This window comes from Portunus trituberculatus, chromosome 24 (assembly GCF_017591435.1).
Source record: "Portunus trituberculatus isolate SZX2019 chromosome 24, ASM1759143v1, whole genome shotgun sequence".
NCBI classification, from domain to species: domain Eukaryota; kingdom Metazoa; phylum Arthropoda; class Malacostraca; order Decapoda; family Portunidae; genus Portunus; species Portunus trituberculatus.
Genome location: NC_059278.1, coordinates 12,458,424 through 12,473,358, shown reverse-complemented (window position 1 = coordinate 12,473,358; position 14,935 = coordinate 12,458,424). Strand labels below are relative to the sequence as shown.

Below are 14,935 nucleotides of genomic sequence, written 5' to 3'. Positions count from 1 at the left end.
TTGCCTTCGTCCATTTTGGTTCTCACTTTAGGCGTTTTCAGTAGCGTCACCGCAAGGCCAAACATATTTGAGTTCACGCTGAACAGGACAGTGGTGAGGACACCGTCGGTGGTGCCAGACGACCGTGTCACTGTGATCTCAATCCCTGGGAGAAATTATCGTACACATCAGTCGCCTCAGCCAGCACTGTGGTCAAGACGTAAACACAGCAGCATAGTGGAAGAGTTTGGAGATTTATTCCTTGATGGGGAGTATTATAGCACACCAGTGTTTCATCATTTGTATATGCCGAGGGCCGAGCAGCGCAATACTCATAAAAAAAAACAGGTCTTCAGTCCTGGAAGTGGTTTGATCTACGCGGGCTTGTTTTGAAGGTGTTCCATTGTAGATGTATGGCTGCGGTTTTCTGACGCCTATATAATTGAATTACGCCAATAATTAGCAGATAATCTATTTTTACCATCATTCATTACTTTATGATATAAGGATTTGCAAAAATATTTTAATTTTTTCACCTAATAATAGAAAAGTAACTCCATTATTGTATCGAAGTCACGACTAGAAGTATGGAATCGGACAACACCCACAAGAAGGACAGATAGATGCGACATGTTACCAGCTACCACCAGCTCATTAATTTATTTCGCGCCGTATTTTTGATATCGGTTCTCTCCAGTGTGCCGCACAATATGTAAACGTAAATCTACATCTACAGTAACCACTTCTATGGCCTAACATACGTCTAACTATTCAGTTTTATTCGAAATGTAACTCCTTCTTGATCTCATTCCATGAGGTTGATGGGGTTGCTCCACGCTGATTGGCTAAAAAGCGTTTGCCAAACGAGAGCAAACGCTTTGGAAAGGCGTTGCTTTCGCTTTAAAACTTGCCTCCGTTTGACTCCGTTTGCCCTCAGCCGCGCTGCTACTGAAAACGCCTTTTGTTTCTTGCTCCTTTTTTCATGTTATTGACATTTTAACCCTGCCACTTAGACAGAACAGCACTAAAACATAGCTCTCACCTTTAGTTAACACTAGGTAAAATATATTCTTGGTGCAATTAAATAATATCAGAGCGGATATCTCATATGATCATGATCGTGTGTGTGTGTGTGTGTGTGTTTCACTGTTTGATCTGCTGCAGTCTCTGACGAGACAGCCAGACGTTACCCTACGGAACGAGCTCAGAGCTCATTACTTCCGATCTTCGGATAGGCCTGAGACCAGGCACACAACACACACCAGGACAACAAGGTCACAACTCCTCGATTTACATCTCGTACCTACTCACTGCTAGGTGAACAGGGGTTACACGTGAAAGGAGACACACCCAAATATCTCCACCCGGCCGGGGAATCGAACCTTGGTCCTCTGGCTTGTGAAGCCAGCGCTCTAACCACTGAGCTACCGGGTGTGTGTGTGTGTGTGTGTGTGTGTGTGTGTGTGTGTGTGTGTGTGTGTGTGTGTGTGTGTGTGTGTGTAAATCACTGTTTGATCTGCTGCAGTCTCTGACGAGACAGCCAGACGTTACCCTACGGAATGAGCTCAGAGCTCATTATTTCCGATCTTCGGATAGGCCTGAGACCAGGCACACACCACACACCGGGACAACAAGGTCACAACTCCTTGATTTACATCCTGTAGCTACTCACTGCTAGGTGAACAGAGGCTACACGTGAAAGGAGACACACCCAAATATCTCCACCCGGCCGGGGAATCAAACCCCGGTCCTCTGGCTTGTGAAGCCAGCGCTCTAACCACTGAGCTACCGGGCCGTGTGTGTGTGTGTGTGTGTGTGTGTGTGTGTGTGTGTGTGTGTGTGTGTGTGTGTGTGTGTGTGTGTGTGTGTGTGTATTTACCTATTTGTGTATTACAGGGCTTGAGCTAAGCTCTCTGTGTCCTGCCTCCTTGGCCACTCCTGTCATATCTCTCTTTCATCTGATTGACACACACTGCATCAACGACATCACTGCTCAGTTTATTCCACTTATCAATACTACAATGTGGGAAACTGTATTTTCTCACGTCATTTAGACAGATGTCTTTTATTAGTTTTTTTTCCATGTCCTCGAAGATGATTACTTGTGGTCACCTTTATCAACTCTTTGTCCAATATGTCAATCTTGTTCACCAATTTATACATAGTTATCATGTCTCCCTTGTTCTTCTCTCTTCTAATGTGGTCAGCCCCAGTTCCCTTAGCCTTTCCACATAATCTAACTCCCTAAGTCCTGTGTGTGTGTGTGTGTGTGTGTGTGTGTGTGTAATTCACTGTTTGATCTGCTGCAGACTCTGACGAGACAGCCAGACGTTACCCTACGGAACGAGCTCAGAGCTCATTGTTTCCAATCTTCGGATAGGCCTGAGACCAGGCACACACCACACACCGGGACAACAAGGTCACAACTCATCGATTTACATCCCGTACCTAAACACTGCTAGGTGAACAGGGGCTACATGTGAAAGGAGACACACCCAAATATCTCCAACCGGCCGGGGAATCGAACCCCGGTCATCTGGCTTGTGAAGCCAGCTCTCTAACCACTGAGCTACCGGGCCGTGTGTGTGTGTGTGTGTGTGTGTGTGTGTGTGTGTGTGTGTGTGTGTGTGTGTGTGTGTGTGTGTGTGTGTGTGTGTGTGTGTGTGTGTGTGTGTGTGTGTGTGTATTTACCTAGTTGTAGTTTTACAGTGCCTGGGCTTTATGCTCGTGTGGCCCTGTCTCCATATCTACACTTATCCAATGTTACTTTAAAAGTGTGCACACTCATTGCAGACACCACTTCCTCATCTAAACTGTTCCACGTCTCAACACATCTTTGCGGGAAACTATATTTTTTAATATCTCTCAGACATCTTCCTTTTCTCAGCTTTTTACTATGCGATCTTGTGCTTCGAATGTCATATTCTTCTCTCAGGATCAGTTTCTCATTATCCACTTGGTCCATTCCGTTGATCAATTTATAAACTTGTATCAGGTCTCCTCTCTCCCTTCTTTGTTCCAGGGTTGGTACATCCATAGCCTTTAGTCTCTCCTCATATGTCATCCCTTCAAATTCTGGAACCATTCTTGTAGCTATTCTTTGTAGCCTCTCCAATTTCCTTATGTGTTTCTTTTTATGGGGAGTCCACATTACTCCTGCATATTCCAATCTGGGTCTTATTATAGTACTTATCAATTTCTTCATCATTTCTTTGTCCATGTAGTGAAATGCTACTCCAATATTCCTTAGCAAATTATATGTTTCTCAAAAAATTCTATCAATACGGCTTACTGGTTGATTGTTTTCTTCCATCGTCACTCCTAAGTCCTTTTCCCTTTTGACTTTCTCGAGTTCCACTCCATCTCCCATCTTATAGATTCCCACAGGTCGTCTTTCACTTTTTCCCATTTCCATGACATGACTTTTGTTCACATTGAATTCCATTTCCCATTTCTTACTCCATTCCCAGATCTTATTTAGGTCTTCCTGCAGTATTTCACAATCCTCCTTTTGCTCTATAACTCTGCACAGTTTCGTATCGTCCGCAAACAAATTTATGTAGCTGTTCACTCCTTCTGGCATGTCGTTAATATAAATGAGGAAAAGTATTGGTGCCAATACTGACCCCTGTGGCACTCTGCTTTCTACTGCTCTCCACTTTGACTTTATATCTTTAACTACCGTCCTTATTTCTCTCCCCCTCAAATAATTTTCTATCCATCTCAATGTACTTCCTTTTAAGCCACCTTTCTCCTCTAACTTCCACAGTAATCTTGCATGTGGCACTTTGTCAAACGCCTTTTTTAAATCCAAATAAATGCAGTCAACCCATCCCTCTCTTTCTTGTACTCTATCAACTATTCTAGAATAAAAACTCAATAAATTAGTTACACAAGACCGTCCTTTTCTAAAACCAAATTGGCTATATGATATTAATTTGTTGTCTTCAAGGAACTCAATCCATTGTTTCTTTATTATTCTTTCACACATCTTGCATATTACACTAGTGTGTGTGTGTGTGTGTGTGTGTGTGTGTGTGTGTGTGTGTGTGTGTGTGTATTTACCTAGTTGTATTTACCTAGTTGTAGTTTTACAGGGCCTGGGCTTTATGCTCGTGTGGTCCCGTCTCCATATCTACACTTATCCAATTTTTCTTTAAAACTATGTACACTCTTTGCTGATACCACTTCCTCACTCAAATTGTTCCAAGTCTCAACACATCTTTGCGGGAAACTAAATTTTTTAACATCTCTCAGACATCGTCCCTTCCTTAGTTTCTTACTATGCGATCTTGTCCATATAGTGAAATGCTGCTCCAATATTCCTAAGCAAATTATATGTCTCTCTGAAAATTCTATCAATATGGCTAACCGGTTGATTATTTTCTTCCATTGTCACTCCCAAGTCCTTTTCCTTTTTTACTTTTTCTAGTTCTACTCCATCTCCCATCTTATAGATTCCCACTGGTCGTCTTTCACTTTTTTCCATTTCCATGACATGGCTTTTGTCCACATTGAATTCCATCTCCCATTTTTTGCTCCATTTCCAGATCTTGTTTAAGTCTTCCTGTAGTATTTCACAATCCTCTTTTTGTTTAATGACTCTGCACAGTTTCGCATCGTCCGCAAACAGATTTATGTAGCTGTTCACTCCTCTGGCATGTCATTTATATATACGAGAAAAGTATTGGTGCCAATACTGACCCCTGTGGCACTCCGCTGTCTACTGTTCTCCACTTGGACTTCATATCTTTAACTATCGTCCTTATTTCTCTCCCCCTTAAGTAATTCCTCATCCATCTCAATGTGCTTCCTTTTAAGCCACCCTTCTCCTCTAACTTCCATAGTAATCTTTCATGTGGCACTTTATCAAAAGCCTTTTTTAGATCTAAATAAATACAGTCAACCCATCCCTCTCTCTCTTGTACTTTATCAACTATTCTAGAGTAGAAACTCAATAAATTTGTCACACATGATTGTTAACTCCTTTTTGTTAATATGCATCTTAACATACAGTATTTCTGATTTTCCTTCCCCAAACTCCACTTGATTTACCACTATCTCCTTCCTTAACATCATCAAGATTCCTCCTCCTCCTTTACCAACTCTGTCTCTCCTCCATATATTATACCTTTTATCTATGTCTATTTTTGTTGCCTCATTTAACTTTGTTTCCACCAGGCATACAATATCTGGTTCTTCTTTCTTTATGTAATCTCTTAATTCTAATTTACTAGATAAAATCCCATCTATGTTTGTATACATCATTTTTAATCTCTTGTTCTTATCATTTTTAGTTAAACTTGCTCCATTCTTTTCTCTTCCTTCTCTTTTATATACCATTTCCTTATCCTGTCTCCTATAATTCTCCAAAAAAATGCCTTCTTCTCCTCCTCTGACCTTTCATTATTTTTTTCTCTTGCTTCTGCCACCAGTTCATTGTGTCTCTTTCTTTCCTCCTCGTTTCTATTTTTCTTTATATATATATCTTTGCAACCTTCTGTTTCTCTGAGTTTCGTTTTTCTATATAGTACTTCTTCTGCTGCTGCTTGTGATTTTAGTAATATCTTAATTGGTTTCACTGTTCCTTCTTGATATGGTCCCATTCTATGGATTTCTCCTACTTCCTCTTTTAAGTTCTGTCTATCCTCGTCATTCAGATGTTTGACGAGGATAGACAGAACTTAGAAGAGGAAGTAGAAGAAATCCATAGAATGGGACCATATCAAGAAGGAACAGTGAGACCAATTAAGATATTACTAAAATCACAAGCAGCAGCAGAAGAAGTGTGTGTGTGTGTGTGTGTGTGTTTTTACCTACGGTTAACCTCCGCACATGGCGAATCTCAGCTTGGCGAAATTCACTTTTGACAGTAAGGTGGTCACGGACCACTGAGTGCCAGGGGTATTCCTAGAGTATTTGGCACCCAGGGCAGATCATTCCTTTGCACTCCCTCCCAAAGGTGGATGTTGGGTTTCCTAGTTTGTGCTGAGACACCCTTATGTTCGGTAACACGAAACATCAAGTTGTGCTTCGTCTCGCCAACATATCGTTGCTTGCACGACGAACAAACATATTCATACACAATACTAGATATTAGGAATGAAGGAATTGAATCTTTGTAAGGAAAGAAGGATTTCAGAGTATAAGAGTTACAGAAAATAAAGTTAAACTTTCTTTCCGGAAAGTGTTGTTTCAGTAAGTTTTTTCCGAATCACGAAACTCAAATGGCCATAGTAGGGTAATTTTATGTAATGTACTAATGTGTCATCCTTATCTTTTCGCAAAGGGTTATGAATATTATCCAAGAATTTTTTTATACAATTTTGTGTTCTTCATATGGCACCCTCGTCTGGTTGTCACACGGGGTGGACCCCCTCCCCTTAGTACGCCACTGCTGAGTACACACTTGGCGATTTGAATTCAAACTTGGCCGTCCCCTGGCGGCCGCATGGCGAACCACGCAGCTCCCCTGTGATGTCAGACCTCTCTCTAAACCTATCAGAATGCAGTGTGAGAGTTCCCTTCAGCCATTTTGTTTGTACTATTTCTGTTCTGCTGGCGTGGGGACGAATTCTGGCAATTTACCGCCAACATGGCCTCTATCAGCGCAACAGGTGGTACTGGTTGAGGTAAGGACAATGGTGGTGGCGGCAAGGACGAAAGTTGGCAAGGGAAAAACGGAAGTTCATATGAGGAAGGCATCACAAATACTTGTTTATTGGTTTGTTTTGTACATGTGTTCTAATATGAGAAGCAAAAGATTTTATTTCAGCTGGAAAGACAGTATTTTAGGGATCAAAAGAGGGACTTTGGCAATGACCAAAGACTGATTTTTAGGCAATTCATATGATATAAAGAACTCGTGTTTGGTGAAATTTGCATTTGGCAGTAGTTTCGCCAGACTAATTCATTCACCAAGTGCGGGGGCTTACTGTAGTTGTATTTACCTAGTTGTGTGTTACAGGAAAAGAGCTATGCTCGTGCTGTCCTGTCTCCATGCCTATAGTCATCCAGTTGAGCCTTAAAGTCATGAATATTTTTTGTTTGAACTACTGTTTCATCCATCTTGTTCCATATTTCTATGCTTCTGTTTGGAAAACTGTGTTTGTTAATGTCTGTTCTACACACAATCTTTTTCAGTTTCATGCCATGCCCTTTTAATCTTTCTTAGTAACTCGTGTATGTTTCCCCAACTGTGTTGTTGACATATTTTTCCAGTGATAAATTGTCATTTATTGTAATACCCAGGTCTTTCTCCTCTTTTGTTTTCTGAATTTCTACCTCTCCCATGGTGTAAGATCTCTTCTGTCTTCTATTGCTTTTCCCTATCTTCATCACTTTGCACTTTTGCACTAAATTTCATTTCCCATTTCTTGCTTTACTCATGTATCTTATTCAAGCCTTTCTGTAGGATTTCTTAATCCACATCATTTTTCACTTGTTTCAGTTTTTTGCATCATCTGTAAATAAGCTTATATAACCTCATAAACCATAATATATGCTATGAACATTATAGGAGCGAGAACTGTTCCCTGTGGAACTCCACTTATAACTCTGCACCATTTTGATTCTTCACCTTTAATCACTGTTCTCATTTCTCTGCCCTTTAAGAAGTCTATTATCCAATGCAGTACTTTTTCCTCGTAAACCACCTATGTTTTTAATTTTCCATAGCAATCTTTGATATGGTACTTTATCAAAAGGTTTTTTTTTTAGATTCAGGTAGATACAGTCTACCCATCTGTCTTTCTGCTAAATTATACTTATTGCTCTATTGTAGAAGCTCAATAAGTTTGTGACACAAGATCTTCCACTTCTGAAGCCAAATTGTCTTCCAATTATTGTATGTGACTCTTCTAGCTGTTGCATCAACCTGTCTTTGACTATTTTTTTTTTCAGTTATTTTTGCAACCATACTTGTTAGGGACACTGGTCTGTAGTTCAATGGCTCTTCTTTGTTATCTTCCTTAAAAATTGATACAATGTTTGCCCTTTTCCAGTCTAGAGGACTTTTCATTCTTTAAAAGAACATACTATGATGTTATGTAATATCTCTGCTAGCTGATCATGACATTCCCTCACTATCCAATTTGACACCCCATCTAGACCTTGAGCCTTATTCACATCCAAGGTTTTCATAATCTTCTTGATTTTCCCAACTTCTACATGGATTTTTCTTGTTTCCTTGTCCCTGTGACCTGTTTGTGTCCTTTCAAAATTGTTTTCTTTGGTGAATTCTGATCAGAAGCACCTATTCATTATTTCTGCCTGTGATCTTGCATACTCATATATGACATTGTCAACTTTTAATCTATCTGTTCTTTGCTTTTTTTTTTTTTTTTTTTTTTTTTTCTCTCTCTCTCCATTAACATACTTATAAGAGAGTTTGGGTCATTTTTGCATTTGTCAACTATGTCTTTCTCATAGTTCCTTTGTTCCTCTATTAGTGTTTGGACATGTTAATTTCTTACTACCTTAAATTCTTCCCAATTAGTAAGTCCGGACTCTTCTCTTTCTCCATCTATTCCTTTTTTCTTTTTTGCTAATTTACATCTTATGTCATACCAGTCTTTCTTTCTCTCCCCCTCACTGATTCTGGTTTTAGGAACATACAGTGATACCTCGAGATACAAAATTAATTCGCTCCGGAGTGGCTTTCATATGATTTTTTTTGTATAATGAGTCACGATTTACATGTTAATTGCCTAATTCATTCCAAGCCCTACGAAAACACCACATTAAATTTTATGATAATGGTAAAACCAGAATGAAATAAGAGCCAAGTACATTTGAATCATTCAATATACCTAACCTAACCATTAATACCTGTAAATGAAGTATATGATAGAACATAATGCAATAATAAATGATAAATAATAATACGAAAATTATATGAAAATGTGGAACCTCTAAAAGCAAAAGTGGCGGCAAAGGAGGAGGGCAAACCCAGAAAATGTAGAAAATGGCAAGAAACACTAACACTTAACTTTAATAAAGCATCACAAAACAACATAAAAACTGAACAATAGCAAATGCCGAAACGAAATACTGGCGGGATACCAACAAAACGTGCGACTGATGCATGATGAGAAAGATTCGGCCAATAAGAGAGCAGGATCATGGTACTGAGCATGATGGGAAAGATTCTGACCAATAGGAGAGCAGGATCTTATGGTGCAAATTTTATAATTTTCTGCGCGTGGGAATTTTGAGTTTTGTTTTGTATCTTTCGTATGCTGATTAGTTTTTCGTAATATGAAGCAAAAAAATCTTTGCATATCATTTTGTAAAATGAAGTTTTCGTATACAGAACCTTTCGTATCTCGAGGTACCACTGTATCTTTTAATCCCTTCATTATAAATATTCATAGATATATCCTGCTTCCCTTGTACTTTATTTGCTGTATATAGTTGATTCCACTCAGCTTCTGTGAAGTATTCCCTTAAATTTACAAAGTCTGCCTTCCCATAATTGTATCTTCCATTTTTGTGAAGTTTGTTCTTATTTACTGCTGAATTCAATTAACAGATGGTCACTTTTTCCTAGAGGACACCTTTGCTTTTAGAACTGTGTGAATGTGTGTTTTTTTCTTACATATAGTGTGATGCAGCATGACACTGTTGAAGAAAACCCAGATCTAAAAATCCCCAACCCACTAGGAGTCCCTCCTGTTGTTCTCAAAAACTGTGCTTCCGAACTCGCTCACTGCCTGGTCAAACTCTTTCATCTGTGTCTCTCTACTTCTATTTATCCTTCTTGCTGGAAGTTTGCTCACATTCAACCTGTCCCTAAAAAAGGTGACCACTCCAATCCTTCTAACTACCGCCCTATAGCTTTGATTTCCTGCCTTTCTAAAGCCTTTGAGTCTATCCTTAATAGGAAGATAATGAGGCATCTATCAGCTCACAACCTTCTCTCTGATTGCCAGTATGGTTTCCGTAAAGGCAGATCTACTGGTGATCTTCTTACTTTCCTAACTGAATCTTGGTCATCCTCTTTTAGGGACTTCGGTGAAACCTTTGCTGTCGGCCTTGACATATCGAAAGCCTTCGATAGAGTCTGGCACAAATCTTTAATTTCTAAACTACCCTCCTACGGATTCTATCCTTCTCTCTGTACCTTCATCTCCAGTTTCCTTTCCGATCGTTCTATTGCTGCTGTAGTAGACGGTCACTGTTCTTCCCTAAAACTATCAACAGTGGTGTTCCACAGGGTTCTGTCCTATCACCCACTCTCTTTCTATTATTCATCAATGATCTCCTAAATCTGACTCAATGCCCTATCCACTCCTATGCTGATGATACCACCTTGCATTATTCAACAGCGTTCAACAGACGCCCAACCCAACAACAATTAAATGACTCAAGGCGAGATGCTATAGGACGCCTAACTTCTGATCTTTCACTTGTTTCTGATTGGGGCAGAGAAAACCTGGTTTTGTTCAATGCCTCAAAAACTCAATTTCTACAACTATCTACTCGACATAACCTTCCAGACAACTATCCTCTCTTCTTCAATAACACTCAACTTCCCTCTCCTCTACATTAAACACACTCGGTCTATCCTTCACTAAAAATCTAAACTGGAAATTTCACATCTCTACTCTTGCTAAATCAGCTTCCAAGAAGTTAGGTGTCCTGTGGCGTCTTCGTCCATTTTTCTCCCTCCCAGCTGCTTGCTCTGTACAGGGCCTTATCCGCCCGTGTATGGAGTATGGCTCTCATGTCTGGGGATCCACACACAGCTTTACTAAACAAGGTGGAATCTAAAGCTTTTCGTCTTATCAACTCTTCTCCTCTAACTGACTGTCTTGATTCTTTAAGTCACCGCCGCAATGTTGCATCTTTATCTGTCTTCTACCGCTGTTTTCATGCTGTCTGCTCTTCTGAACTTGCTAACTGCTTGCCTTCCCCCTCCTGCGGCCTCGCTGCACAAGACTCTCTACTTCTTCTCATCCCTATTCTGTCCATCTTCCTAATGCAAGAGTTAACCAGTATCTTCACTCCTTCATTCCCTACACTGGTAAACTCTGGAACTCTCTACCTGTGTCTGTATTTCCACCTGCCTATGACTTAAACTCTTTCAAAAGAGGAGTGTCAAGACACCTCTTACGTTAACTGGACCCTCCTTTTAGATTTTTTTTTTTTCTCTTTCTCCTACTTTCCTCTTCACAGGGCCTGGCAACCAGCGGGATTTTTTTTTTTCTCCAACACTTTGTTTTCCCTTGGCCAGTGCCCTTGTAATGTAAAAAAAAAAAAAAGTTCTTTCAGGTTTATTTTGGGGGATGTTTTTTTCTTTTCATCTACTTTTGTTTATTCCTCATACAAATGAAATGTATATTTATTCTTCTGTATTTATGTTTTCTCTTTACTTCTGTACATGCACTGGATAGTTAAGTATTCTCTTTCTTTATGACAGTCAAGCCTGGAGTGAAGTACCGGGACGTTGGTGCAGTGATCCAGAAGCATGCTCAGTCTCAGGGGTACTCCGTCGTGCGTTCCTATTGTGGCCATGGTATACACCAGCTCTTTCACACTGCTCCCTCTGTGCCTCATTATGCAAGTGAGTCAGTCAGTGTCCAGATACTTTTTGCTGATTTATCAATGCAGCATAAATTGTCTTGGCATTTTATCACTATTTTTAATCATTCAAATCATATTTATAATGTGTTTTATATATTCTATTTTCAGAAAATAAAGCTGTGGGCATCATGAAACCAGGACACACATTTACAATTGAACCTATGATATCAGAAGGTAAGAAAATTTTTATGTTTTGCCACTGAAAAACTGTAATAAATAAGATTGATGTACAGGGGATCCTCATGATTCGACCGTTCGCAGTTCAAATTATTGCCAATTCGAACTCAGTTAATTAATACCCAATCCTCAAGGTTTGACTGAGTGACTTGCCAATTTGACATTCATATCTCGCACGCCACTCACCTGGTCAAAATCCGCTGCCAGCCTAAATTCGCTGCAAACCCGCCAGGCAGAAGTGTAAACCGTTGCTACCCTGTGTCAGCGTTAAGGTGGCGTCACACTAACACTTATCCGTCAACTTTTTTTGTCAACTTTCTGAAGACTGTCAACTTTTGTAGACGCCGGTCATTACACAAGCTCGCTTCCGCCTTTGTCGTGTTTGTCAACTGTAAACAAACATGACGGCCCCTTCATACCCAGCAAGCCTCTGCTATTTTTTCGTTGCCATTTTTGGCCTTTAATGATCTCTATGAGAAACTCTTCAGACTCATAAACAACAGAGCTGCTCATCTTGGCCAGTTGTTCTTTGGCAGTTCTGCCTTGGAGCGTCGCAGTCCCAGACAAATGTAAACAAACTACTGAACTACTTTCCACTGTTAGGCTAGGACAAAAAAAAAAAAAAAAAATATATATATATATATATATATATATATATATATATATATATATATATATATATATATATATATATATATATATATATATATACAGTAAGGTCTCGGTTTACGTCAGAGTTACGTTCCTGAAACATGACGTAAGTCGATTTTGTACGTAACTCGAGTTTCCGTACATTTCAAAGCATATTATCGAGTTTTCAACCAATCATTGTTTATGGTCATTCAGGTAAGTTAAAGGTTATATTGTTATATCATTTACAACTATATAGGAATATGAAACACAAGTTTGTTTTTGTTGTTGATTAGGGCCACGAACGCGAAGGACTGCAGGTTGCCGAGAGGGGTGGCCCTGAGGCCGCCAGGAGGGTGGGCAGGTCGAATGTTGTGACGCCCAGGCAGACAGCTGGGAGCGTAGTGCAGTGCAGTGGGAGTAGAAGCATGGGCAGCGGGGCAGGAAATGCAATAGGAAAGGGCAATAGGGATCAGCAGACAGGTGCAGACAGTGCAAGTGAGCTGCGAGTGTCGTGTGGCCCAGGCGAAGGCTCCGGAGTTGTTATTGTTGTGATGGGTGCGCGAACCCTCAAGGTCGTCAACCTCCTCGTTGTCATGATAACGGGCTTCCCATTTTCTTCTTCACTCCCTCACACACAGCTGCTGCCTCCCTTCTCATATCTTTAATTACGTCCTCTTTTTCTTGTAGCGTAATGGTTTTCCTTTTCTTAGCATTACTGCTGTCACTAAGGAGTTTTCTCTTTGGTGCCATTGAGCAAGATACTAAGAACTTGAGTCAGTAAATGCAGAAGTAGGATAACACTCTTGCCAGGGGCGACAGTGTGGTGGAACTGAGGCAGGGTGTTATTGTATTCAAGCTTGAGGCGGGCGGTGTGACGGTAACCACCAACAATAACAATAAATCCCGCGCTATACGATTTATAAATTTTCAGTTTTTTTTTTTATCTTAAATTGCCTTATAGTGGACTGACGTAACTACGAGTTTGACATAACTTGAAACCGACGTAACCCGGGACTTTACTGTATATATATATATATATATATATATATATATATATATATATATATATATATATATATATATATATATATACAGGTAACCCCCGCTTAACGAAGGAGTTACGCTCCTAAAAAGCCCTTCATGAAGCGAAATTTCGTTAAGCGAACCGATTATAACAAGTTTAACCCCTGACTTGAACTTCCATTGAGAGTAAACAAAGCGAGAGTGCATCATAGTACAGTGAAAGGTTTAATGAAAGTAAAAATTATGAAGTTAAACATTTAGGCAGTTTAATTTAAGACTAAGTTATTATAATGTACACTAATGTATGTATGTAAGTAACTTTATAATGTTGATGATCTTAAATTTATGAAGGGAGGGAGAGTGGAGCGGGAAATACGCTATCTGGCAAGCGGTGGAATGTAAACAAAGGGCACATCATTGTACCACATACAAAACTTATGTACCATATTTCCACAAGGCTTTCCATTTTATCCATTACAAAGTCACGAGTTCAGGTGGTTTTTTTTAGCTTACACCAGCCTTCTTAATAGAGTCTGCTGACTTGAAAATAGTAGACACAATAGATGGAGTCAAGATGGTGGGAAGCAATGCTATTAGTTTTCTTGTCTCTCATGTCTGTGAATAATATCCAGCTTCACTTCCAGAGTAAGAGACTTCCTGGTCTTCTTAGCAATGCTAGGCAACATTGCAGGGCGTTTTGGTGGTAAGTTGAGCGAAGGAAGGCGAGCTGCTGCCGACGCTGCTATTGTTTTGAACAGGGGGAGTGAGTGGTGCGCGTTTTGTCCACCAGAGGTGCTGGTGTATTCAAAAGCCTGTTGGCTTGCATGATACGGCGGGGCCTTCAGACTTGGAAAAAATTACCTGGATAAAACTTCATTAAAGCGAGTTTCGTGTTCGTTAAACGAGCAGATGGTAGTAAAATGAAACCTTCGTTGTAGTGAAGTTTCGTTGTGTGAACCTTCGTTAAGCGGGGGTTGCCTGTATATATATATGTATATATATATATATATATATATATATATATATATATATATATATATATATATATATATATATATATATATATATATATATATATATATATATATATATATATATATATATATATATTGGTGGGTGGTGGAAAGAAACTCAGGAGTAGCAGGAGTATTTTATTTTTCCAACGTTTCGCCCATAGGGCTTCTTCAGAGAATGACAGGCCTGTAGGCAAAGCAGTATATATACAGTACAAGTGGATCACGTCGGCGGTGCGCTGGAAAGTGGAGTGCGCTGATTGGTCTCTTCAGGTGGCCTCCCAGTAGCTGAGATGGTGAGCTGGGCGCTGCGCGATAGGCAGACATTTGTCTGCCTATCCAGCGCGCAGCTCACCATCTCACTGAGGCCACCTGCTGAACCAATCAGCGCACGCACGCGCACTTCACTGCTGCACAGGCCTGTCATCTGTTCTGAAAAAGCAAACGTTGGAGAAACTCCTGCTACTCCTGAGTTTCTTTCCGCCACCCACCAACCCACCTGTTCCACATTGTTATATATATAT

At 40.0% G+C, this 14,935-nt stretch overlaps 1 protein-coding gene across 15 annotated transcripts in view; it reads left to right on the top strand.

Moving 5' to 3' along the window:
* LOC123508360 (methionine aminopeptidase 1-like) overlaps window positions 1–14,935 on the top strand; it is a 132,016-nt gene that overhangs the window by 103,568 nt on the left and 13,513 nt on the right. For all 15 annotated transcript variants that reach the window (XM_045262010.1, XM_045261998.1, XM_045262002.1 and 12 more), the window contains 2 exons: window positions 11,402–11,545; window positions 11,674–11,739. In XM_045262010.1, coding sequence (XP_045117945.1) covers window positions 11,402–11,545; window positions 11,674–11,739 — 210 coding nt within the window. The remainder of the gene's footprint in view (window positions 1–11,401; window positions 11,546–11,673; window positions 11,740–14,935) is intronic.